The sequence below is a fragment of the Peromyscus leucopus genome, chromosome 5 (genome assembly GCF_004664715.2).
Source record: "Peromyscus leucopus breed LL Stock chromosome 5, UCI_PerLeu_2.1, whole genome shotgun sequence".
NCBI lineage: Eukaryota > Metazoa > Chordata > Mammalia > Rodentia > Cricetidae > Peromyscus > Peromyscus leucopus.
In genome coordinates, this window is record NC_051067.1 from 66,849,073 (window position 1) to 66,876,590 (window position 27,518).

A 27,518-nucleotide genomic window follows, 5' to 3' on the forward strand; every position below is an offset into this window, starting at 1 on the left:
GAATATGACACCGTCTCACCTCTGCTGACACCTACATGCACATGGTGCACACAAATCCATGCAAGGACATACAGATACACATAAAAATAAATAAATACATCTTTTTGAAAAAGTCAACTTATTGGCTTACTGGTTTTTCTTTGAAACAAAGTTACTACCTACCTATAATATGAGAATGAGAGATGTACAGTTTGAATCATTATCTTAAAAGTTTGAATCATACCAAATACAATAGTGATTACTTGTAAGTTTTTAATCTACCCAGGAGGAATAAGACTCACTATGCACTGTCCATGTACACATGGGTGACTTGAGCAAATATTACTGAGGTGTACACATCCATTTGGCCCAAAACCATTTCCTGTATATCCTGGAGGACAGGTGCAGAGAGGCAAAAATCCTGTTCAGAAAGAAAAATGGATGTATAAGTGCAGGAGTCCTTGGTTCAGAGGAAGTCATGAAACTCAACTCAGGTATCTAGACAAGAATCCATCAATATCAAGTGCATCTATTCCCATGGGCAGGCAAGAGAAAGCAAGAGGAGAAACGATTAAAATCTGTTTTTCCCATCTTATCTTAAACATCTGCGTGTTTCTAATTTCTTATATATACATTTGCAATCATGCTTACATCTCATATGACAGATGATCTAGAGCTACATACAAATAAGAAGGGAATATGAAAAGGAAGATGGGATTTCTTCATCAGGAAGGGATCCTTGGTAGAAAATAAGAGTTTTATGACAACAGTGTCTGTTGCAAGCAATATATATATATATCTGTATGTGTCTACACATATAGAAAGATTGCTCCATCCTCTAGATAACCTTATAAACAGATTCTTCTATAAACAATCTGCTATATTTATATCTTTACAAATAAAAACAAAGCATTTGAAGATTGTCCTGACCAAGGACACACAGTGTGAATGTAAGAGTCAAGAGAAACTTATGGATATGGTACCAGTTGTAGCACTGGATTAGCATTAATGGGAAGCTCTCATGTTCTAGGCACGTGCACACACAGATTGCACCTACATACTATTTCACTGAAAAATGAATTTGAGGCATTCAAAGAAGTTTTGTAGTGAAACTAGACATTAAGATAATATAGTAACACAATCTACAAAATGCAAACACTGATGTTTCTTCAACTGTTTTTCTAAGCTCTTTGCTTCCATGTCACAAAATTCAAGCAATGACAATCTAAATGGTCAGAGGAAGAAGCTGGTCAAAAAAAAAAATGTAAAGCAATTAAATCTTTCAGTACCACTAATAATTATGATATGAGTGAGATAAAAGCTAAAATAATATTAAAACATCCAGAATTTTCAATTTCATTCTGTAATGCTTAGAACAAGGACCCCCTTTGATATTTTTAAAAAATTCCACCAGATGTCATGTCCAGAGACTTTCAGATTCCTTAATGGCCAAAGGTCACATGTCCGGCAGAAATACATTGTTTCTATCACTACAAAATAGCTGGAATAATACATGAAAATTATTCTGATGATCAATTTAAGCACATTCCTCCACCAGCAAATGATGATGATTACTGATGAAAATGGATAGACAATCTTAGTGAAAAATTCAAATAGAATAAATTATGTAATGTGACCAATTTACAACATAGATAGTGATGCTTTTGTGCCCTCAGGTTACAGTACTTGCAAGTTTTGAATTTAAAAAGTAAGATAGACAGGTATCTTCCCTACATAAAGAATCGCATAAAGATGTGTTCTTTTATGTATTTATTTCTTTTAAAGTATTTACTGAGGGAAATGGTGTAAGGAAACTCAGACACTGCTATTCTTTGCCTGGACATCTGCAACCGTTCCTCAGACAAGATCACAGCCTTCAGTGAAGATCAGTAAAGAACATGATATGCTACTTCACATCATCTAAAATCTGACCAGCTTCTGTCCTTAAAAATGAATTATTTTCATAAGTGTCTGTTTTATTGTGGTCTCCCAAGAACTCGATGCAGTGAGTGCTCTTACTGCCCTCAGTTCACAAAGGGAAAACTGGAGGGGAGAAGCCTGAGCTGCCTTGACCATTGTCAGACAGGAAAAGTATGATGGGACCAAGAGAGAAATCAAGCGATTTTCTCTGAGAAATTCTATTCTTGACTACATGACTACTCTATTAATCATTCAATAAGCATTTGTTCACTCCTACATGTATGATGTATATGACCATATATGGATAGACCTGTGTACATATGTAGAAATATATATATATATATATATATATATATATATTCTTATCTATATATGCACATTAAAGATGAATTAGTAAAAATGAAAATTTGAAAAATCAGGGAACGTGATATTATTTAATAGATGAATTATGTATATCTATTTGGACAAAATTCATCTGGGTTTTCATTTGACACATAAGTGAACAATAAATTCTAAAATTGTCGAAGACCCTGATGTAGCAAAAGAAAACATAAGAAGAAAACTAGACCATTTGTAAAGAATTCAGTAGGAAAGACATTTCTCAACATGATGCTAATACAAGAAAAATAAGAAAAACTGATTTATTCTTCAGTTATGAAATTCTTAAGCCTCTAAATAGAAAATACTCATACAAAACCAAGACAGCAACATGTTATGAACAAAATGTTGTAAAACACAACACGGATGGGAAGATCATTTCCTCAGTACACATGAAAATTGCAAAGTGATAAGAAAGCAAATGAGTATGTAAAAAAAAATAGAAAAAGTGATCAATAAAAATGGGAACATTTTATTCATTAGTCACACAAAAGCATAGTTTAAAGGAGATAAGAAACAAGCCACCTTTAATCCCAGCACTCAGGAGGCAGAGGCAGGAGGATCTCTGTGAGCTGAGTCCAGCCTGGTCTTCAGAGTGAGTTCTAGGACAACCAGGGCTACACACAGATAAACTCTGTCTCAAAAAACAAGAAAGAAACAAGCAATTAACTGTTGGCTATAAAATGTATCAAGACACCAGTCGGGGGTGGTACATGCCTTTAATCCCAGTACTTGGGAGGCAGAGACCCAGCAGATCTCTCTGAGTTGGAGGCCAGCCTGGTCTACAAAATGAGTTCTAGGACAGCCACAGCTACACAGAGAAACCGTGTCTTCAAAAATTTTTTTAAAATGTATCAAGTCAAAAAATGATATCTGTAATTGTCAGAGCTGGAGTACACAAACATTTCTCTGACTGTTGACTGAGACATACAATGATACAATTTTCAAAGAGGTGCGTTGCTGCATAGATGAGCTGGCCCTCTTTTATGCAGTACCACAGCAACTATACAGCAAGATGCACTTTCTCTTTTGTAGAAGTGAACTCCTTATTTCAACTGAATCCATGATACTTGAAATAAATGCTATATATTCTGTGCTGCCAGGTGTAGCCAGATAGTGCAACTCCAGTCATGTCCTTCCCTTTCTCCATCTTGTTTACTAAAGTCATTAATTGATTACTTGGATTAATTACCATGGAAACAACTTCTAGTCAAAGTAGATCATTCAAGGGTACCAGATTGCTGTAGGGTTTTGAGATGGTTGGATTTTTTGGAAGGTCAAAATAAGAATTTTGACAGTTGTAAATGGTAGTTCATGCCTATAACACCAGCACTTGGGAGACTGAGGCAGGAGGATTGTATTTCAAGGTCAGATGAGCTACAGAGTGAGACTTTGCTCTCCCCCAAAGGAATTTTAAGGAGAAAAAAAAATTACTTTTAGACTATGGAATTGTTGAGAGAGTTTGAAACATCTAAGGACAAAAAGGGGTGAGTCATTACCTATACCAAGAGCTGAGGAGCAGGTCGCATCTGGGTGGCAACCTCCGTTATTGATTGAGCAGACATCCAAGGGCATGCACTCTCTCCCATCACCGCTGAAACCTGACAAAAGCACAAAGAGGGTGAGAAACAATGTCAAGAGCTTCTTGGAGACTAGTTGTATTTAAACTAGAGGACAGCCAGAAAGATCTCTTTCCAGAAGAAAAAGGAAACTAACATGTGTTATGTCTATGAGTCTTGTCTGTGAGCAGCAGTCCACGAGTGCATGTATTTAATAAATACATATGTGTGGTAACAGTGGCGTGATGGATCTAAAGATTCTCACAGAAGCGTTTCCCAGTCCTGTGTTTTCTCCCTGTTTGCTCTTGCTGCTGGCATCATTTCCTGTTCCTTTCTTACTTTGCTGTACTAGTGCATGCTGAATCTACACTTTAAGTTAAACATTCTGGACCATTCCTTTTCTTGTCTTGGAAATCATTTTAAAGTGAGCACAGATTCTATTGTAAGTGCATTGGCTCTGGTGGCATCAGGAAGCCTGGTGCAGTCCCGGTGCAGTACCTGGTGGGCAGTTCCCACAGGTGAAAGACCCAGGCGAATTGAGACAAGGGACAAGTGGAGCCAGAGAGCAGCCGCCATTGTTTATCTCACATTCGTTGATATCGAAGCATTCATAACCATTTCCTTGCCAGCCTAGAAAAAAATATGGAGAAGATTCGCAAGATTAGCACTGTTAACAACAAGAAAGAAACACAAATAGTTAAGACATCCACAAAATAGTTCTGGGTTAGCAGCATGGCTCAGTGGCTAAAGATGCTTACTACTAAGCCTATCATCTGACTTCAGTCCGTGGCACCCACATGATAAAAGGAGAGAACTAACTCCAATTTGTCCTCTGACCTCTATAGGCATGTTATGGCATGCACCCCCAACACAAATTAATTAATTCATTAATCGAATATTTAGATAATAATAAAAACTAACAAAGAAAATTTTGTTCTACACAAAACTATACATTAAAATGAAATGTTCCTAACAGGTTGTCCAAAATTGTTCTAAATGTATATAATCTTATTCTGGCAAAGTGGTGGGTAAATGGGATTCACTTGTAGACTGTTGACTGGATATTAATAAGACCATGAATTGCTTAAAACGGTGCCTATGTTTCTACACATGAAGACAACAGATGATGAGATTGAAGGTGGAGAGTCACCTTTAGATATTCATGTTGTAGTCAATTATGACAACATTAGTATTAGTCTCATGATTCATTATCATAATAATAATCATGTTTAAATATCTTCAAAGCTTTAGCATATTTATAATGGTGGATCTAAGTGGGCTATCCCTTCATACACTGACTTAAGCAAATTATCATGTTCGAGCATGGTTAGGTGAGTATGCAAGGAAGAGCTGATGGAAATGCACTCTACCCCTAATGATGATCTTTAGGGCATGGTACCCTGCTTTCCTTTTATACAGGTATTCTTGTAGTTCCTTACACTTATAAGCAACATATAGAACTTTTAAGACTTGGGAAAATGAAGTGATTAAAAACAAAAACTTTGCTTTCGATTTCTTTCTTATAAGTTTTTGTTTCTCATTGTTTTCTTCAATTAAGAAAAAGAAGAATCGCCAGGCGGTGGTGGCGCAGTCCTGTAATCCCAGCATTTGGGAGGCAGAGGCAGGTGGATCTCTATGAGTTCGAGGCCAGCCTGGTCTACAGAGCTAGTCCAGGACAGGCTCCAAAGCTGCAGAGAAACTCTGTCTTGAAAAAGAAAAAAAGAAAAAGAAAAAGAAGAATTAAGCATATACTGACCATTCTCTAATTTAAAACATCTACTTTTCTGATTTCTGCTGATTAAAGACTGTCATCATAAATTACCTTCAAGAATTTAGCTATTTGCAAGTTTTGTTTCTGAGAGGCAGGAGGGGAGTCCTTCTTTCTCCTTAGCTTTGCTAGTTCTACACCAACACCATGCAGGTGCTCACTAAACTACGCATCTCTAAAGGAAAGCACTAGATATGCATGTGCCATGGTGTGACACAGGGAAGGCCCTGAAGCTCAGCTGGGCTGGGCAGACCTGGATTGGAATCTGGCCTACTCCGAGTGTTGTGTACTTGGAGAAGTTATTTAATCTCTCCAAGCCTCAACTCCTCGTATTTAAAGTGTAAATAACTCTCTTACCATGTCTTGGCATTTGTTGTAGCTATAGAATTTTAACACTTAGATGGTACCTTAGTGCCATTTGCACAGAAGATTAACTGCTGTCGTGGTCTTCCATCTGTGCTGAACTCTTTAAGTTTCCCCATGAGTAGAAAGTGGCCCAATAAGCTCCCTGAAGTCCGGTTAACAGCTAACCTACATCCCAGCACAGTGCTTTGCTCATGACACATGCCCTACAAATCTGTGCCAAGTGGTAGTGGTGATCTCATGTCATTGTCATTAAGAGAGGAAGCTTGGGATTCAAACTTAGACCATCTCTGAGTACAGAGTTCAGATTCTTCAGCAACTCAACATAATACAATGGCTTCCCTTAAAGATTCAGTCCTCAGTACTGAGGAAGCCAGACACCTCTATTTATAGCAAGGATATAGGATATTCAAGGACACACAAAAGGAAGAACTACTGGCTTGTTGCAGAGATACAAAACAGTCAAGGAATTTACCCAAATTTACAAATAGCTAGCTAGTTGAAAAAGTAGGATTATAGTGTATGGCTTTTAACCACCAGTCTAGCCAGCTGATAGCCACAGCGATGCAAGATTAGACCCTTCAATTTCTATGTCCATTTGTGTCCCAAAGTAGGATGTTAGCACTCTGACATGTCTCCCAGCTCCACCAAGGACCTGCTCTAGCAGTGAGGGGGTCTTGAGTAGGACATGTAGCTGGCTTTAGACACTTCCCAAAATGATCTTATGGTCCATCATTAGTAGAGAGAAATTGATTCTTGTACCCTGTCTGTGTGGTATTCAAAGCCTATCATGTGTCCCGCAGAACGTACCTTTTGGGCAAGCCCCACAGTAGAAAGAGCCGAGTGTGTTGAAACACTGCACATGCTCTGCACAAGGCGAAGGTTGGAGGCTGCATTCATCTTTGTCCTCTGTGCAGGCAATGCCATTTGGTGGTATTGTCCACCCAGCGTCACAGATGCAATTAAATTTTGGCTGGCAGAAAAACAATAAAGTGAATAATCAACCAGGAAGGGGGGAGAATCTCACCAAACCCCAAACTGTCTATTGTCTGACATTCATTTGTGTCACGCCAGTTGAATGGATTCTTTTCCTTCCCATGTGATTTAAGCTTTTAGACTAGACCATGGAGATGGGTACGTCTTTATTTCAGAATAAGAGGATCATATAATTTATCCCAAAGATGCCCAGAAAAGAGCAACAATAGTCAAGACCTGTAATTAAAGTCAATGAACTCAGTTGGCTATGTTTTTAAAGGGATAAACACCCAAGTAGGCACAGACTTGGGACAGTCATTTCCTCCTTTGAACATTTCTTCTCTTTCCTCCACCCTTCCCTTCATTCCTTCCCCTGTTCCCCTATTGCTGGGAGGAACTGTTTTCTATCACACAGAATTTTTTAAATGAGTTAAGAATAAATAACTAAAATAATCATGACAAGAAAAACTGGCCAGGCTACCCTGAGTGTTAGGCATGTAGGACCCAAAGCACAGAGGGACACGAGAGATGTAGACCCAAAAAGTCTGCACCACTCATGGGGACTCCAGGCCAGAACAATCCAGACATAAGATGCTGTTAACAAGACAGCCTGTAACGTTTGCATGTCTTGTCACTGTTAGACTCACAGGTTAGGAGGTCATGCCTCACAGAGAGAGCCATGAGGGAATAATTAGAAGGTTCATATTTTACATAACAGGCTTTTCTATTCTCTGAGTCCAGTTTTCTGTATATGTCCTCTCCTTCTGTGTGTGTCCTGCTAAGGGATGGAAGTGACTTCACCTCTGCGGTCACTCCCAGCACAGTGCCAGAGTCAGCAATGGGATGTGGAGAGGAAATTATGGCTTCCACAAGGGGGAAAGCACGAGGGGGAAAGGGCACACCTGTCCATGTTGCACTCGCTCTAAATCCTCACAGATGCCATGCTTACAGAGCTGCTCAGAGCCCTGTTCACAGTCATTATACTTGGATGTACACTGGGGTCCATAGGTATCAGGTGTGCAGTCACATCTGTTGGTTATACAAGAGAAGAGCACAGTGTCAGGGTTTGGGTTTTTACTACCAGAAGCTGTCTATTTTAGCGTCAGTAAAAAATGTCCACATTGCAAACCAATAATGTTAATAATAAACCAACACTGCAGCTCTGTCAGCTGCAGCGTCAGAATAAAATTTTCCGGTTCTTTTCCAAGCAGAGCAATGAGTTAACATGTTATCTTTGCAAATATACTCTTAGAGAAAGACGACTCAACGTTTCATTGAACTACAGCAATAAATTCTTTTGATCTCAAGTCATTAAAAGAATCTTGTACTTTCAAAGGTCAGACGTCTGTAAACCATGGGTGACAGAGTTCATTCAAGAAGGGAAAAGGAAAGATCAGCAAGTTCACTCAGCATCCATCCTTTGGCACCTGCCAGCAAGTACAGATGATGATCTATGCTTAGTGCCTTTATAGTACAGAGGACAATATACATTCTGTCAGGAAGAGATATAGTTGATAGTGAGATATTTCCTTCATAGTCATATTTTAATGCATAACAAAACATAATAATCGTAGGATACCTAGATGCCAGGATATGCTCTGTCACTAGAAAAAGTCAGATGAACAAAAATAAAATAGGGAAAGTTCGCTTAAGTTACTGTGTGGCTCTTTAAGTTGCTGACTTAGCTGTGTATCAGCAAAGCAGTAGGAATAGGGGTTGGGAAGTATGGCAAGGGATGAAGGACTCATACAGGTTAAGTCTGACTAAACCCTAGAGAATGAAAAAGTCAAGCTCAGAGATGACTCTTAGATTCCAGCAGAGAATCATCATGAAGGGAACTGAACATCAGTGCTGATGCCAGGATGAGGAGGTGTCTGTCTGCATGGCATGTCTGTCTCTCATGCCTGTAACCTTGAGCTGGTGTCTGAGGGTTCTGGAAAAGAATGCTTGCTACAAAGTGGAAAGGTTGTTTTAGCAACATGCATTAAAGGTACCAGGGGCTCAGCTAATCACAGAAGTCAAGGTGTGGGTAAGAGTGCAAGAAGGAGTTTGAAAACAGTCGGGAGCCAGGCCTAGATACAGAATAAGGCATGCCATGGCTGGACCCAGAAACAATTGCTGGTGGGACCCCTTTGAGTCATTTTCAAGTAAAAGGAGATCAATTGGTATGGCCAGACATGGAGAGTAAGAGTGGTGGAAGCCATATCCTTGCACTAACATGTAGCGCTGCCAGACTTAATAAATGAAAATATAGGGTACACAGTTAAAATTCTATTTCAGGTAAATGAATATTTTGTAAAATACATAAGTATGATCCATGCAATTTATAGTGCACCCACTACATAGTTACATAAAAGTTATTTAATCAGTAAATTATGTCAATGAGCATTCCAGGATTTCTTTTATCATTAAGACCGGGTCATGGATTAATAATAATTAGTGATCAAACTTACACTCCGATGTTAGCTCCCTACCCAATAGCTTACTCACCCTATTCTACATCTGCCCCTATGGCCTGCTCCCTTTCTTCTTGTTGATCTCATTTTTTTACATAGAATACTCGTCCAGAGAATTTAATTACACTCTTTGGATTACAGTGTTTTTGAGCACACATTTAAGAATTTAATTCATTACTAAATATTTTCCTGTTATATCTATACATTTGGCATGTAAAAAAAAAACTCAGAACCAATCATTGCAAGTTTTTTCTAAATGTATTTTCCACATAAGGGATATCTGAATGTTTGGGAACATCTGGGACAAAGTGACACGTATTTAAATCCTGAACAAACATATTCATCATTCACCTCTGACCACTGCTAACTAACTCATGACCCTTCTGAAGGTATTCCTTTCTAGGAAGCACTCTGAAGTGTGTTTCTCTTACAGCTAAGAACTTAACCACTGGAAAATTAAGATGTCAAAGGAGATTGTGGCCACACACCTGAGGGCCACCCTCTCTCCTTAGTTCCCACTGACTTTTGCCTAAATATCATCACTTGGAGATGAGTGGACACTAATCTTATACTCTTTTAAACCAGATACAAGGTAGACTTCTTTCATTTAAATTTAGATAATAGGAGGAGGAGGCAGAAAATAAACCAAGTAAACTATAGGCTTCCTTGACATGATCTTCAAAGGCAAGCATTTTAATCTTATTTTTACAGATATGCATCACCTACAGCCAGAGTTAATATTTGAGAGAAGCCAAGTAAAAACCCAGGTCTGCTTTACTCCAGCTCCATTATTTTTCCATGTTGTATTTCTGTTCTCATGGGTAAAGTAAGTAAGTGTGAAGACTTTACAACTGTGTCCTTTTAGTATAATAGCATTTGCATGTAAAGTATGTTTTCAAAGTGATTCAGTATGGCTTTTGAAGGAAAAGTGTAATTCCTCATATAAATACCTATGACGCAATAATAAAACGCACATGTGTATTTTAAAACTACTTAACCAATGTTCCTGCCTTTGATATTAATTCCTTTTAATTTTATTGAGTGTGTGTGTGTGTGTGTGTGTGTGTGGTGTGTGTGTGTGTGTGTGTGTGATGTGTGGATTTGATTGTGGATATGTGCATAACACAGTGTGTGTGTGTGTGTGTGTGTGTGTGTGTGTGTGTGTGTGTGTGTGTGTGTGTGTGTGCGTGCGCGCGCGCGCACACGTGTGTGTTGAGATGAGGGCTCAGTTCTCTCCTGCCATAGGATCCAGGAATCCAATTAGGTCATCAGCTTTGTTTTGTTTTGTTTTTTTTTCAGCAAGTGTGTTTAACTGCTGAGCCATCCCACCAGCCCTTAGTTATTAGTTCTTGCAAAAGCCTTTTATTGTTGATTTCATTCTAGTAGAATAAAAGTAGGCTTCTCAGTCTTGAGGAACTATAACTGTATGTGTCAATTGAGAAGACACCAAATATCCTTCCATAGTCTTATATAAGTTGTTTTAGAATCTATGGCTCAATATCAGTATATTGAGTAACTGAAAGAGATAATAAGTTTAATACCTAACTACCATCTGATCCCAAACAAGATTATCTTCACTACTTAAACTTTGCAATGCTTTAAAATCCACCAATGATATGGAGATAATATAAGATATACTGAATCAGCATCATGTGCCTGGAACAAACACAGCTTGTTTTCTTCCTAGAAAGCATAGTAGATCTACACCATAAGTGCACATGCCATCTATAGATGTCAATATGTCAGACCCCAAGAGTTGTCTTACATATAAAGCAAGTTGGAAAACAATCAGAAACAACTTTTACAATGAAGATGAAACCATAACATTGAGAAGAGAAAAACCATCTTTCTGTTAGTTCTCATAGTAGCTGTGGGCAAGTCTCAAGCCACAAGAATTAGTGGAAGCAGGTAAAGTTTTATTTTATCCTGCTCTCAACGCTTTAAAGTGCCTGGGTTTACAGGTTTCCCAGGACCCACAGGGCAACTCACAACCACCTGTAACTCCACATCCAGGGAACAAACTCTTCTTTGGCCTCTGTGTGCTGTGGGATGGTCTTTCTGGATGCTGTGAATATGTGTTGTTATGACTGGTTAATAAAGAAGTTGCTCTGGCCTATGGTGGGTCAGGTTATAGCCAGGCAAGAAATCCAAGGAGAGAGATAAGAAAGAGAAAGGCAAAGCCTGAAGAGACACCAGTCTGTCACCCAAGGAGCAACATGCCAGCAGACAGGAAAAGCCACGGAACACATGACAAAACATAGATTAATAGAAATGGGTTAATTTAAGCTGATAGAGCTAGCAAGCAAGGAACTTAAGCCATTGGTCATATACTTTGCAATTAATAGAAGCCTCTGAGTGATTATTGTTTAAGCGATTGTGGGACCACGGGACCAGGTGGGACCAGAGAACTTTCCGGCTACATATGTGGGCACCAGGTATGCATGTGGTACACAGACATACATGCAGGCAAAGCACTGAGGCACATAAAATAAAACAATAATAGAAATTACAAAAAAAAAAATAAAACCCTCCAAGGTGGATGGCACCTAAGAATCTACATCTGCTTCCACATACATGGGTGTCCATGTATGCATACTCACACAGGATAAAACACACACACACACACACACACACACACATGTTATGGGACACACCTGAATTCATGTATTTAAGACACAAATACTCAACTGGCATTCTCAAGGCCTCATAAACTATTCTCATACCAAGAAGAGGGCATAGCAAATGTTCTGCTCTCTAATGGTCCACAGCAGAGCTATGGGGGATGGTGACTAGAGACAATAAACAGCCCAGAGTCACAAGAAGTCCTTGTGCTCTTCTTTACATGGGGACCAAGAACAAATCTAATACTGTCTTGTGAAGGGACACTACCAACTCGAAACTGCTCTTAACCAATAAACTCATTTGCTCCCTTTCTCCTTCCTCATTGCTCGCTCTCTCGGTCTCCTCTCTTCCTCTCACCTTCCCCTGTGTGTGTCTCACCCTTGACATGCAACAGAGTTGTGAATTGTGTACGCTACAGGCTCCCACCTCCCTTTCCACTTTTACAAGGGTAGGTGTAAAGCATAGTGCTCTGAAAAGCAATAGCAAAGATGTATGTGTGGATGGCTCCCACTCCAACCACACTGCCATCACTCTAGTGGTACAGAATACACCAAAAGACAGCGATGATAAAGGAAGATTGGAATTATATCTAATCTCCAGGACATTACTAGATATTGGGGAGGCAAGCAATTATGTGTGCTAGGAGTCAAGTTGGGACAGCTCTCCCTGATAACTCCAAATGGAAATTCTGCTTGATAAGCACCCATAAACAGAAACCATGAAGTGATGCTTTCAAGGGAATCATCTGGAGCCAGAATGTGACTAACAGCAACGGCACCAGCATCATTTCAATTAGATCCAAAGTCCAAAAGCAAAGTCCCCAGAAGAGTTCACTGGTTGTCCCTTCAAAGCTGTGGCTCTTGTTAATGCCTCAGCTCATGGTGCCCTATGATATCATAGTATTAGACTTAAGGTAGAGGTCTTTGGGGGTTTTGCCCAATAATTGAATTTATCTACATGTCTAGTGGAAGTCTGCATGAGTAGAGTTTATTAAGCTAGAGTGAACCAAATTTTAAACCTCAGGCTAAAGGAACAAAAGGACTGTGGTGACTTTTTGAGAACATGTGTTATGAGACAACAGGGACTAAAACAAAATTACTCCTCTCATTTCTGCAGGTTATTGTTACAAGATACCAGAGGCACAAGGAAGAGAGCAAAGAATTGCTTTTCAATCAAGCTAGATTATCCTGCAGCACAATGAGCAATTCACACCCTAGCAAAACTGGCTTCTTAATCCTTAGGGAGCCTCAGAAACACAGGCAGCAGCCAAAAATATAGCAAAAGATAATGTCAAATTCTTCTCAAACGTGACATTAAGAAACTATACACTAGTGAATCTAAAAATGACAGAGCCTAAACTTCATGACTTGATTATCAGAAGATGATTCTCAGGCCTCTGGCGTTGGTGGCCAATACTGCTCAAGTACCATGGAAACACAGAGGCTTTGGAAGTCTAGCTCAGTTTAAGAGATGATTTCCTGAGAAAGACTATGGGTGGTGTGATCAGGAGATGCCTGCCATAAGTGGATCCTTTGATAAAAATGAATCTGGAAAGAAGACGAGTTGCCCAGGGACTGTGACTGTGACCTTGTGGCTAATTGAGAATGCAGTGAGTTAATTGATTCTCTGAACATCACTTCGACCTTTGATTCATTTTGGCCAACATTCTTACATAATCTGAATGAACTATCCTGACTGCAACTGTAAGCTTGCTAGTAGCTGGAATCAACGCAAGACTGGGGGCACTGGATGGTGGGCTACCCACTCCGTCCCCCACATAATCCCACATCATTGATGCCCTTTAAGGCTCTGCTTCTGTCTCAAGCATCATCTCAGCTTGCACCATGCTCTGTGGCAGTCATAGTGGCCTTCTTCCTCAGAGATGCTGCCAAAATGATTTCTTCATGGGGTGAACGGTTTTTTATTCGTCGGAGCAAAAATATCTATGAATACGTTCAATAGAAGTCAAGTGATTCCTATGGGGCCCCTAGTTTTTCTGGTATCATAGACATTAATTTCTATTCTTTTAATTATTTCATGTTCTTGTCCTTCAGAAATGCACGTGACATTTTTAAAAGAAGTTACCTGAAACTCCCCATTGTATTCACACAGGTGGATCCACTCTGGCAGCCAAAGGGTGTTCCTGAGTAGATTGCACACTCATCAACATCTTCTGAGCAGAAAAGACCCTGCAGAGATGTAAGGAACTCAGTAAGGTGCCACAGAACATGGACTTTTATGAAATAATATTTACATGATACATTTAATGTCTTATATGTGGGACTAACTCCTTGATAAAGCCAAATACTATATTATTAATATTAATCTTGGGGTAAGAGTCCTCTAGAACTCAGATTGGACCCAGTGGAACCAAGGAGCTCCTCACAAGAGCACAGTGGCCACACGAGGAGAATCCTTTCATAGAGGAAGGAGTCCTTATTTCAAAAAGGTGCTGTACTTGGGGATAGTGACTCAGTGATCTTTTGTTTGTTTGTTTGTTTTTTGAGGCAGGCTTTCTCTGTGTAGTTTTGGTGCCCGTCCTGGATCTCACTCTGTGGACCATGCTGGCCTCCAATTCACAGAGATCCACCTGGCTCTGCCTCCTGAGTGTTGGGATTAAAGGCGTGTGCCACCACTGCCCAGCCTGACTTAGTAATCTTTTTGTTGATTTTTGTTGATGTCTGCTAGCTGTATTTTTTCTACTGCTAAAAGAGACCAAGAGTACTACATATGCATTCCAAGACTCAGTCCGTGCTTTCCAGTGCTAAACCACTTAAGTCAATGCTAACAGAACTACCATTTCCTTATCTACTTGAGAGAGCTGCTCAAGATGGTCAAGGACTCAGTGAGTTAAATAACCAACTTTACCACCACTTGGCACAATTCTTTCTGACTCCTGAGGCCACAGAACCCTAGAAACTTTGGTGGATAATTAGATATGTCTGAATGAGCCCAAAGAAACCGGTGCTGACTCACCTGCCAGCAGTTCTTTGATTTTTAAGTCAAAGATAACGTGACTCACCTTCCACTGCGAAGGGCAGACACAAAAAAAGGAGTTGTGCAGATTGACGCAGGTGCCACCATTGAGGCAGGGATTGCTACTGCAAACCTTCCTCTCCACATTCTGGAAAACAACAGGGCAGTCAAAGTCAGGCAGAGAACGGCACTTGTCCTCGGCACCCAGTGCAGGGCAGGCTTCAGTCCGGGTGAGGGCTTCCTCCAGACTTCCTCCAGTGACTCACATTATCCTTCAAGTCATTTCTCGTGTGAAAACATCAACCGTGCTCACTTTCCTTAACACTTTACATACTTTAAACATGGAGAGGGGAGATGATCCCCCTGTTCCTTAGAAGCATCATTCATCTGAGAAATATGTGCTACTAGATTGGAATAAAGGGTTCAAGTGTGGATGTAAGAATGGGTGTTCCTGTTGCACTAAGAAAATGAAATGGAAATTTCCATTCTTTTGCCTAGTGGTCTTATCTCAGGTACCTCTAGATAAGCCTTTGAAAACTGATCATCTTTGATTACCACCCCTCCTGCCATTGACTCAGATGACTGAACTCTTCTCTCCAGCCCCTTTGTTTGAAATGTGGCCAGCTAAGATACACCTCCGCCCTCTGCTCACCTGGCCGCTCTGAGCAAACAGGACTACCTTTGTCCACACAAACTGGGGACCTCACCCTTCGTCAGCTACCAGTTTCAATTCTGTACACTTTGTAAAGACTTGGGGGGTGCAGAGGCAATGGCTTCATAGAGGGCAAGTCATGATGCAATCAGGGTATTTCACTGTATTGGTTTTGGTAAAATTCTGTTTAAAACAGGGACAAAGTGTTCATTATGTGGATGCACGTGTACAAGCAAAGGCTCAGAGGAACTCAACTTGGTTCTGGAGACAAAGTTCAGAGCTAGAAGACCCCCAACTGGCTTGGTGCTGCTTGCTGCAGAGCCCATTCTTCCTCCGCCCTTGTCCTAAATCACAGGACTGCACATGTGTGTGTCTTGTTATGAACTCAGCTTTCTTCCCCCATTCGATTTGTCTCTGTTCCAGAACCACAATGAGCTGTGCCCATTAAGGGATCAAAGGACGTTATTAAGAACATTTGCCACAAACTTATGAGTTTTCTGGTGAACAAAAGCAATGCTGTCTAGGGATTAAAATGCCAGAGATTGCGGGGGTCCTGCAGGAATGGAAATCAGTGAGCAGTCAGGAGGAAGACAATGTGGAGCAGCTGTGCTGACCATGGAGCCCTTATCCTATCCAAAAGCAGAAAGAAATTGATATTGGAAATCACTAAAAACTCTTCTTGAGTGGTGGGGGAGAGGACAGCAGAAGCTCATTTTGATCACAATCTTTGCTTCTTGACCAGTAGTGAAACTGGGAAGCACTGTAGGAGTTAGAAAATGCCCATGCAGCCGGCCGGGCGGCAGTGGCGCTCGCCTTTAATCCCAGCACTTGGAAGGCAGAGGCAGGCCTTCTGTGAGTTCGAGGCCAGCCTGGACTACGAGTGAGTTCCAGGAAGGCGCAAAGCTACACAGAGAAACCCTGTCTCGAAAAAAAAAAAAAAAAAAAGAAAAAAGAAAAAGAAAATGCCCATGCTGCTTTGCTCCACAACATGTACTGTTCCTTGTTCGTTCTCATGTGCACAGCTATTGCCCGAAAAGATAAAGTCTTGAGGTAGAATCCATTGTCAGTGGTAAAAAAAAAAAAAAAAGGAGGGGGAGGGAGCATGAACTTAACTCCCAAAGTAGAAGACAATGCTTGAATTGCCATGAAAATAAATTGTGACTATTAGAGCGGATGCGATCTGGAAATTGCACAAATGTCATATGGAATTGTAAGTACTGATAGATTCTATGCATCTTTTGGTCTCAACAGAAGCCTTAGTCATTTACCCACAAGGACGGTGAAATTATAAACTTACACAGCTGGACCTACACAGGGCGAGGTTATAGGGTGTTTGCTCTGGGAAGTGCTTCAACTTGAATTACCAGCCAGTGCAGTTTAAGGAGACCGGGAACATTGTGCACACCCCTGGAATCCTGAGCTCAATTTGAAGAGGCTTCGTCGCTTTTTGAAACCCAGTTATTGATGACAGTTGGGAGATTGCTAGCTGACTAAGAGTATACAAGTAAGCCCACAGGAGCATGGCAAAAGGAGGCAGTTAGGGGAGGGGCCTGTGGGCTGTGAACTCAGAGGTCAAAGACCTCACGTTCTTAGTGGCCTTACAGTGGCATAGTGCCCAGGGTTCTTATAAGCATCCTAGGGGACATAAGTTGGAACAAGAATCAAACATTGGAAAATCAAGTTTTTGATATTGATCATGTACCCCTTAAAATAAGACTTTTTTTTTTATTAATTACTATTTTTTTTAAGGCAAAGTCACACTATGCATCCCAAGCTGGCTTGTAACTCACTGTGTACCCTAAACTGGGCTCAAACTCTCAATCCTCGTGGCTCAGTCTCCTAAGTACTAGGGTTACAGAGGAGCAATAGCCACATCTACCCTAGAAATGATGGTTGTATATTTTCAGGGACTAACAACCAGTCATAGGACTTACCTGCTGCAAACTCTGAAAATTCCTCTCAAGATCCACAAGCTGTAGTAGTGGGGAAGAAAATGCATCAGTTAGCTGATGTAGACATTTCACATGGGATGTTGACCTCTGCTCTGCTTCTCCCTGAGGGACATGCTGTGTCCTGGCTATCATTCACTGATTTTTTCCTCCTCATCCCTCTCCCTCCTGGGGCTCTTATCCACCCTATTCCAAGGTCTTTTGAAAAGGAGTACCACCCACTGATAAGCTGACTCTGCTTCTTTAACATGGCGATTGTGGCACAAATGACAGTGATAACCCCCTCCACCAGCGAGGAAGATGCTATCAGAATGTGAGCAAAGACAGGTCTTGCAACAAGTTCCTGTCATAGTATTTACTGGCTTCCGCCCGCCACCACTCCTGACCCTCCGTTACAGTTAGACCACTTAACTCCAAAGTTCACAATGATAATGGTGAACATCTAAAGACAGAACCAAGTTGATACCACACCACCTAAAAAGTGCATTACTTACAAAGTTGGATTAAGAAGAACTCATTTGCTCTTACAATGTGTGCAACATGTATGTCAGCCTTACCTTGGAGTCAAGTTGCTGAATTTGACTAAGTATATTCTGAGGAAGACCAGTTGTGTTCCTCTTTAAATCTATAATGTCATCTTTGTTTCTCTGGATCTAATTTTAAAAAGAAACAAAGAAAAAGGAGAAGAATAATGGTAGGGTAAAAAACATGTCCATCTTACAAGAGCAAGCATTAACACCTTAACTATTATAAAGCCCAGTGCAACGCCACATATAATAATAATTAGATCAAAATAGATATGGCACAACCTCATTGATTCTCTTCTATAGCAACATAAAAATGTTTTTTTTTTCTATATGTATCCCCATTATATACTCACATTTCAGGGTCTGTATTAAGAAGCTTGATGGGCTGGGGATAGAGCTTAATGATAGAGAACTTGTCTAATGTGTAAAAATCCTGGGTTCAGTTCCCCAAGACCACAACAATGTACAGTTTTGAATGAGACTTTTTGAATTTTAAATCTTGCCCCAATCATTTATTGTGCATTTTTTGGATATTAAAAACTGATGGATCGCACTTATAGCTCATAAGTAGAGTAATAATAAACACCTTCATGGGGAAATCCTGAGATTTCCAAAGGATGTAATATACAATCCGTGTGCGACCCAGACACAGCTCTAAATTCCGGCTCTAACAATACGGCTAACATACAGCTTGCTGTCATCAAAGCTGCGTACGGAAAACATTCAATACAGCATGAGAGTGAGTGGCCACTGCGGTGGCAAAGATGCTGTAGAGCACACCTGTGCCTGCCTCTGGTCCCCCTCCTTACTTCCCTCCCCATTGGAGGAGTTCTGGGTTTTCTTTCTGGATCTGCTCTGGACTGTGGAATCTATAACTGCACAGCGAGCCTCCTCTTTTGGAACTGATCCCTCTCTCCCCACCAGGAAGCCTTCCTGTGGCTTCTTTTTAAGAACTTATCTTCCAGTTGTGTTCTCTATGCTCAGAATTCAAGGTGCAGACCAGTACTGAGCTGGACAACTAAGTTACATCAGATAGATATACAAAGCAACATCTGTATTTTTCCAGTGCGTTACCTGATGTAAACATTCACCAAGATCTTCATCGTTTAATTTGACTTTTCCAAGGGATCCAGTTCTAAATTCAATGTTTTGAGCAGAGCTTGTAAGAAACACTAAGTTTCCCCCTCTGTAGTCATCCGAGGCCTATACAATTCAATCAGAGAATTTATCAGTCATTAGCAAATCTAATTCGAAAGCAGTTTCTTGCTGAATAACAATAGACTTTCTATATCTTCGCCTTGCATTCAACCCAGCCAAATCTTTTCTGCTCGTCTATCATTTGATCTCCGAGAATTTCCTAATGGTACTTCCCTGGAATTGCAGATGTGACTCATTCACAAGTGGGCAAAGAATAATTGTGAATAAGAAACCCATTCCTTATACCAGCACCAGTCTTTCCCTTTTGGCTTTCACCGTCACTGCTCTCCTCCAGAAATGCTGCACTTCTACGTACCTGGTTCCTTGTGACAGATAGCGAGGACATTAGTAGAAATGAGCCATGTGTCTACTTACTGGTGGAGATCAGCAATCCTTTTCTGTCGCTTCTGCTCAAGCTCTCCAGTTTCGCCATCCAATTTGGCTATCATCAATAAAGTAACAAAACCCCAGAGAAAATGTGAGGACATGTTCCTCAGCAGCCTCCCAGCTCGCCAGGCCAGAGGGAGACCACTCCAGCCAACTGAGTCTGGCAATTTGAGAGCAGCGAACCAGGCGGCTGTACTTTGATCAGCAGAATATTCTTTAACTTTCCAGGCTTTCCAAGAAGGCTTTAGTTATTTTGTCCTTCCTGAGGAATGTCAATGATCTCAGATCTCCAGTACTGTTCAACTTATAAGGGGTCAAAATCTACCTCAAGTGATGTACAACTTAATCTTTGTTTGTTTAACCTTTGAAACAGTAACCAGCAGCTTTGGAAACATCCACTGAAGGAGTCCTTGCTTAGGCACTCGGCTTTAGGTGAATGGTGCTGGAGAAATAGAATTTCTTCTGCAAGAGAAGTTGATTCCTTATCACATACCTTGCGTAAACGTTACTGCTAAATGCTCTTCATTTAAGACCAAAATTTAAGAACTAAAACTATAAAACTATTAGCAGAAAACGGGGAAAATATGCCTCTGAATTTGGAATCATTTCTTGGTCCTGAATGACAAAAATATGAGCAGTAAAAAGCAAAAGAAACCGAAAGAGAAGATTCTATGTCAAATTTCAAAGCTGCCGCACATCAGAAAGGACACGTTTGAGGGGAATTACAAGGTAGCTTCAGAGGGAGGCACCTTTCAGAGTGGGGAGCTGCTGTGGAGGTGCTTCTGCTCAAGGACATGGCCCCCACCCAAGTTCATGTAGGTAATTAAACTCAGTAGGTCACATCTACTCCAGAAAGGCATGGAAATAGTCAAGGAGCTTGTTGGAAAGAAGGGCCTCAGTGGGAGGAGGAGAAGGAGAGGAAAGGATAATGGGCACGAATATGATTACAATACTTGATGTAGATATATGAAATTGTCAAAGAAGAAATAAAAATACTTTTCAAGTCACTCAAAGAATTGGAGGAAATATTTGGAAACCATATACACCAAAAGAGATTAATATCCAGAATTTCTTTTAAATTCCCACAATTCAACAATAAAACAACACAATTTAAAAATGAGTAAAGGCACTGAATGGGTAGTCCCCCCCCCCAGAAAAAGACTAACCATATCACTAAGATATGGTTAACATCTATAGTCACTGGGGGAATCCAAAACAAAACCATAATGAGCTATAGCTCCGTACCCAGTAAGCTCGATACTATTGAAAGACAGAAAACAAGTGCTGGCAGAAACCGAAAGCTTAGTGCATTGGTAGAGAAATGATGCTCTTGTTATAGAAACCAGCCAGGAGTTCCTCAAAAATTCAATAAGGACTTAACATATGATCCCGTAATTTCACTTCCAGGTGTATATGTATAATCAGTGAAAACAGGAACTCAAAAGATACCTGCACTGCAGTGTTCACAGAAGGATTACTTGCAATAGGCAAACACAAAATCAACCCAAGTGTCCATTCACAGATGACTCCATTAAAATGGGTACACACAGACTATGGGGTTTTGGTTTATTTTATTGTGACAATGTAGACTAGGCTAGCCTCAAATTTGTGATCCCTCTGCCTCCACTTCTCCAGGGCTGGAATTACAGGTTTACACTGCCATACCCAATTGACAATTGAATGCTTCTCAGCCATGAAAAATAAAATTTGACACACACTACAATGTAGACAAACCCTGAAGATATTAAATTAACAATTCAAAAAAAAAAAACCCTCTAAGATTCTGCTTACGTGAGGTGCCTGGATTAGTCAAATTCATATATACAGGAAACAGAATGGTGATTCCCACATGCAGGAGAATGAAAGCACACTGTTTAATGCATGTGGAGATCCACATTGGAAAGATTAACAACTCTGATGAGGGATAGCAGTGATGACTGAAGTATGAGCATATGTACTTTTACCACCACTCAAAAACAAGACTAAAGTATGGTTATGTATATTTTCCAATGACTTTTACATTGAAACTGTAGTTAGTCCTAAGTTTCTTCCATCTGTAGATGCTGCACATGATCAAGCAAAGCTTCCAGAGCCCAGGAGACACTCCTAGAGGCATAACTCCAGGGCCTATAGGCCCAGCAGGGAGCTACCAGCATCGGCACCCCGACTTCTCTATCTCAGCAAGCAGCTCAAAGACCATCCCAGAGCTCTGGCTCGACGTGGGCTTTGATAAAGTCAACCTAAGCTCAAGGGAGCTGCGACTACCTGGATTGCCTGTAAGAATATCTCATCTTCTAGAGGTTTCTGGAGAAGAGTCATCTCTGCCCCAGCATGCTGATCTTTACATCCATTCTTCTGATTCTTCTTTCTCCTCCACTTGGGAAATCACAAAATGATTTTCCTTCAAGCTCATATTGAGATCAAATAGTGATAGGTTTTGTTGTTTAAGAGATAGATCTGATGTAATGGGCTGGAGAAATGGCTCAGTGGTTAAGAGCATGTACTGCTCTGCCAAAGAATCAGAGTTCCATCCCAGAACCCATGTCCAGTGGCTTACTGCTGTCTGTCTGTGACTCCAGCTCCAAGGAGTTCTTACTCCTCTGGCCTATGTGAACACCTGTACATGTGCACACACCTGCATGCATAATTTTAAATACAAAAATCTCTTAAAATGGAGAAATAAATACAACACATAGTATTTGAGGTTTAACATGATAGTTTTAAATTTTCATTAATCCAAATTTGCAATTTACCATTTTGGTAGACCCCCAAATCACACAGAACTAAAAGTTTTCTAAAACTACTAGAACCTAAGACATCTTTTAAGAAGTAGACTAGTTCAAGATTAGGCTTTTGCTCCAACCCCAACGTTCTTGGGGAGTGACTAATCAATGAAGGAGAAGGAAGAATGTTGAAAAAGGAAAAGTTTTTTTTTTTTTTTTTTGGCAAAAGTGAAAAATCAAATGATTAGAGATGGAGCCAGAGAAGTGGGCATGTCTTATGCTGTTGCTATGGTGAGGGACTCTATCTTGTCGTGGCCTTTGTCATTGCTACAGTTCTGGGCTCGCCATAATTTACGTGGGTTCTATCATCTCATCTTTATGACAGATGAGGAAATTTGTCTTACAAGTTAATTTCTAATTATTTCTTCAGACATTTACTATTACTTCCTAATTTACTCTTAGTTAATTGGATTTTATTTCACTCAGTTGATATTTCTAGAACACCTAATTTGTATGAGACTGTATTGTACATTGGGAAATGTCAGTTAATAAAAGCTAAAGAACTTTAACTCTGGGACAAGAAGACAGAAAAGAATACAAAGATATAAATGTACAGGCTATTCTCAAATAAAATAAGAGGGATAAGAGGGTGGTATGGCCTAAGGAGACTGGGGGAGAAGGACATACTTACCCTGGCAGGCAGGATAGCATCTCTGAGGAGATAACACTTAGGGGATCACCTGAAAACTGTTGACACCCACTCACTATCTGTGAATCCTCATCTCTGGGTCCCAGGACTATTTACTTCTCCTCTTCCACTAAGCCATATAGATTGGATCTACCACTACTGAATCTTCTCCTCAACTTCCTTACTGGACTAGACTCTCTTTCAGCTGAATGACATAGTTTGAGAGCATGGACCATGCATGTCCCTCTCCGATTCTATGCAAAAGCTAGAACTACTGGGGAATAGTGAAGGGTGGAGTATAGTGTATTTGGAGGGGTCCTGATTCGTTACTGATGCACTCTAACCTTCCATGAACACACAGACAAACGTATACGAAGGAAAACAAAACCAAATTTAAGATTGGAAGAACAACCACATGAAAACTCAACTCTAAAAATATCCCTTGGTAATTACCATTATATTGATTAATATGCACGTAGTTAAATTGATGCTCCGTGGTCAAGGATGATTACATGATATGGTATACAGCATACCTTGTCTATGGTATTCAAATGTTTACTACTTTTTGTTTTTAAAGCCTTCCAAATTTCTCCTGTGTATTTGGGTGTTGCTGTTTTGCTTTGTTTTTTTTGAGACATGGCCTAACCATGTGGCCTGCTGGCCTCACATCTGAGATGTTCCTACTCAAGTATAGCAAATGTTGACATTACAGCTGTATGGCCATGGGCAGAGCTGTATAACCATTAGTTTATAATTCTTTCACTAAACTGTGTGCTTTTGGAATTTACGCCTTTGGTTGGTTTTGCCATGGATTGCATTCTCTGTATAATAGAAGAGGATTTCATTGTATTTCATGCCCCTGCTTGCCTGTTCAGTCATCAGCTGAATTGGTTCCAGTTCAGCATTATCATAAATAAAACAATTATAAATATTTTGGAAGGTCTGTGTGTCAATGTGCATGTTTTAGTGTTTTCTGGTTAAATATTAAAGGCAATTGCTGAGACATGGTTAAACAGTTATAGCTTTATTAGAATTCGTGAAGCTCTTTTTCTTAGAACGTCCGTCCTAATTATGTACAAGTGCTCCAGTTTCACATTGTGCCCGTCACTTGGCATTGTTGGTGTTTAGCTTCTAGCCATCTTAGTTGGTATGCAGTGGTATCTCATTATGATTCAAGTGAGAGTTTCCTAATGACTGGAGAGACTATGAGTCTTTGTATTTTTTTTTTTGTCATTTGTACATCTTATTTGGTGATTTGTCTGTTCAAATCTTTTGTTTATCTTTAATTATAATATAATTACATCATTTTCTCTTCTGTTTTCCCACCTTCAAACTCTGCCGTGTTCTTCCTGTAATGTTTCTTGTATGTGTATGTTTTCAGGGCTGACCATCTGCTATTAGATAACCAATTTTACTGAAGATTTAACATATCTAAATGTCTTTCCAAATATATATCTTGCAAGTATTTTTCTCACAACCTGTGTAAAATTGTTCATTTGTTTACGAGTATTTTTCAAGTAATAAGCAATAAATGAAATTTAAAAAAGACTATATAATAAGTAATTCCAGATGGTATCATTCAATATGAAAATTCAGAAAAGCCAAAGTTATATTAATAGAAACTAATCAGAAGTTGTCCAAGGTTGGGTGGGAGGTGTTGTCAGTAAGAAAACATGAGAGAAGATTTATGATAAATAATAAATACTTGATACCTTGTTTGTATGATTTATAGAACTGCATGTTTAAAATAGATGACCTCTTGTGAGTGTAAGCTATTACTTTTCTAAATGACTTAAAATTATTTGTCTTGTATTTGTAAATGTCACTGGACTGACAATGCTTTCCATTGCTGTGATAAACCATAACCAAGGCAATGTACAGAAGGAAGAGTTCATTAGAGCTTGTGGTTCCAGAGGGACAAACATCCATCACCGTCATGGTAGGGAAGCATGGCAGCAGGCATGCATGGAGGCTGCAGCAGCAAGCTGAGAGCTCACATCCTGAACTGCAATCAGAGAGAAGAACTGCCAATGGTAGGAGTCTTCAGACTCTCAAAAGTGCCTCCAGGACTTTTCCAACAAGGCTACACCTCCTAAACCTCTCCAAACAGTGACAGGAACTGAGGAGCAAGGGTTCAAGTATGTGGGTCCATGGGAGACATTCTCATTCAAACCATCACAGCCACCATATAGAAGGATGATATACAATACTGATGTTGGTATTGAAGGCCATGAAAAACACCTGATAGTTTCCTCACAAATAATAACAGATAAATGTTACACAATGACCCAATGCTTGAAGTTTAACCACTGGCACGGAGATAAGAGGGAAGTTTGACAATGGAAACTATTTGGCAAGTTTAAACAATGATAAGACAGGCCGGTGTCTTCCTGTACGAAGGACAATTCAGACTCTCTAGGTCTGAACAAACACATTTCTTGATTATGCTTTTCCTGAACATCCCTGACTCGGCAGATCTTTGTAGCTTAAAAGTCTCTGGTATGGTCTTAATAAAAAACTTCCTCTTTTACCACATTTTTCTCATTTTAATAATGTGCTTACTGTTCAACAAGGTAAAATATTTATTCTAATTCCAATCTAGGTCTGTGGCTCTTAATTATCTTTTATGTTAGAAAGAAAAAAAAAAAAACTAGGCAAATTCTTTGAAGGTCTGGCTGACCTTTGATGAGGAGTTGGAGATTTTATATCCAGCTCATTGACTCAGCTTTTCCTCAAATCAATAGACAAGTCAGACTCTCCTATTCTGATGACATTGAAAGCAATATAAAAATCAATCTGCTCACTGTGGGGCATTATCACTCATTTTGTTCCCTTGCTGAATGCAGAGTTTCTCCAGCAAAGACGAAAGCCTTTTACAATACATGACCTTCAGAATAACCTCCTCTGCTTCCTCAGATGGCAAATGTCCCATAGCCATGGGATTCCAGCTCTGACTAACAAAGCTCGTGTCTACTCCTGTATCTGGAATGCATTTACTAAAAGTTTACACATGCCTTTCCATATCAGCTACCTTCTGGACGCTACAAATTTAGTACAAAACAAGGGGAAGTTGCTTTCCTCCAAAGGCTCACTTTTAGAGAATACCGTACAGCTGATGGGAAAAGCGGGGCTTCTGAGGCTCATCATCCAGGTTCATGATCCCCCTCATTTCTTCATCACATTTCCACATAGCAAAAAGAGGGTCACAGTACCAAAGGAACGTAAAACTGCACAGCACATCTAATCTCTGGTACGTAACAACTGTTCACTACATATACAAAGTTGTTATCATGTCATAGATTAATAAACAGTTATAATTTATCCCTCAGTCTCCACCTTCTCTCTGGTTTAGGTTCCTAGAAGCAAAACAAACAGATGTGTAGACCAACAACACAATACAGAATTCATGGTTGTCCACATTTTACTGCGAGACAACATCAGGTACAAGTAGGAGTGCATGGTCTCCTTACTTAGAAGATTCCAGAAGAGAATCATTCATTATGGACTCTGAGTGAAGAAGAGAGCTGAGCTGGAGACAGGAATGCAGAGCAAAGGTCAATTGCTGTCTGAAGACAAGGCACGCTGGGTCCAGGAAGCAGATAACAACTCCACCTTAGGAGATACAAAGCAAGATTAACTTCAATCCAGGTATCTCCAAGAGCAGTCTGACCAAACAGGAGCCTCATAAACAGGATAAAGTGGATTTTTCACAAGGTGCTAGCAGCTCGGCCCTTGAATAAGGAAGATTTGCTTTAGGAGCTGCTAAGCACTGGGGAAAGGAACCACGTGTGAGACTAGTTCCAAAACATTTTTAATTCATCGAAATAAAACTGCTAGGCCTGAGCAGGCTCTTAATGGTGTCTGTTATACTCTTGGCGACTTGTGTTCACCGGCCTCTATTCTCTTCCATGTCTTTAGCCACTACATGCAAATGTATTCTGCTTTGTCGAAGATACCAGGCACTGTACAGAGCGAGGGTGGGATCTGCTGCTCCAAATGGTCACTGCATCACTAATAAATCAATAATTTATGATTTCCTAACCTCTGTTCCCAGTCCCAGCTCTGGTCTCACCTTCTTGGAGTTTTGGCCCGTCTTTCTCACAGATGTTTCAGTCCACTTTTCTTCCTTCCCCAAGCGTAGTGTTAATAACCTGAATGACTTTCTCTTTTCTCTGGTCTTTAACTTTTCCAAGATCTTGGCACATGTTTGCTTTTTCTGTGACACTAGTACATCTTCTTTTATATTCTAAACTCTCAGTTCTGCCTCCACTTTTTAATCTTAATCTTTCACAAATGAAAATCCTATGGTCATCAAAAGTGTATAGGCAAGTAAATATCAGTACACAAGAATGTCACAGGAGGAGGATTTGGGGCAAGAAAGGGCCATTGTAATGAGAAC

The 27,518-nt window shown here is 40.1% G+C and overlaps 1 protein-coding gene across 1 annotated transcript in view; it reads right to left on the reverse strand.

Annotated features, from left to right (window-relative positions):
- Cubn (cubilin) overlaps positions 1 to 19,905 on the reverse strand; it is a 225,265-nt gene extending 205,360 nt beyond the window's left edge. Inside the window, 12 exon segments of the mRNA XM_028870517.2 lie at positions 282 to 400; positions 3,777 to 3,878; positions 4,335 to 4,466; positions 6,778 to 6,940; positions 7,845 to 7,971; positions 14,106 to 14,209; positions 15,043 to 15,144; positions 17,583 to 17,621; positions 18,155 to 18,250; positions 19,199 to 19,308; positions 19,311 to 19,327; positions 19,697 to 19,905. Of these exon segments, the coding sequence (XP_028726350.1) occupies positions 282 to 400; positions 3,777 to 3,878; positions 4,335 to 4,466; positions 6,778 to 6,940; positions 7,845 to 7,971; positions 14,106 to 14,209; positions 15,043 to 15,144; positions 17,583 to 17,621; positions 18,155 to 18,250; positions 19,199 to 19,308; positions 19,311 to 19,327; positions 19,697 to 19,809 (1,224 nt within the window). The 5' untranslated portion in view covers positions 19,810 to 19,905.
- Positions 19,906 to 27,518: the final 7,613 nt, after the last annotated feature.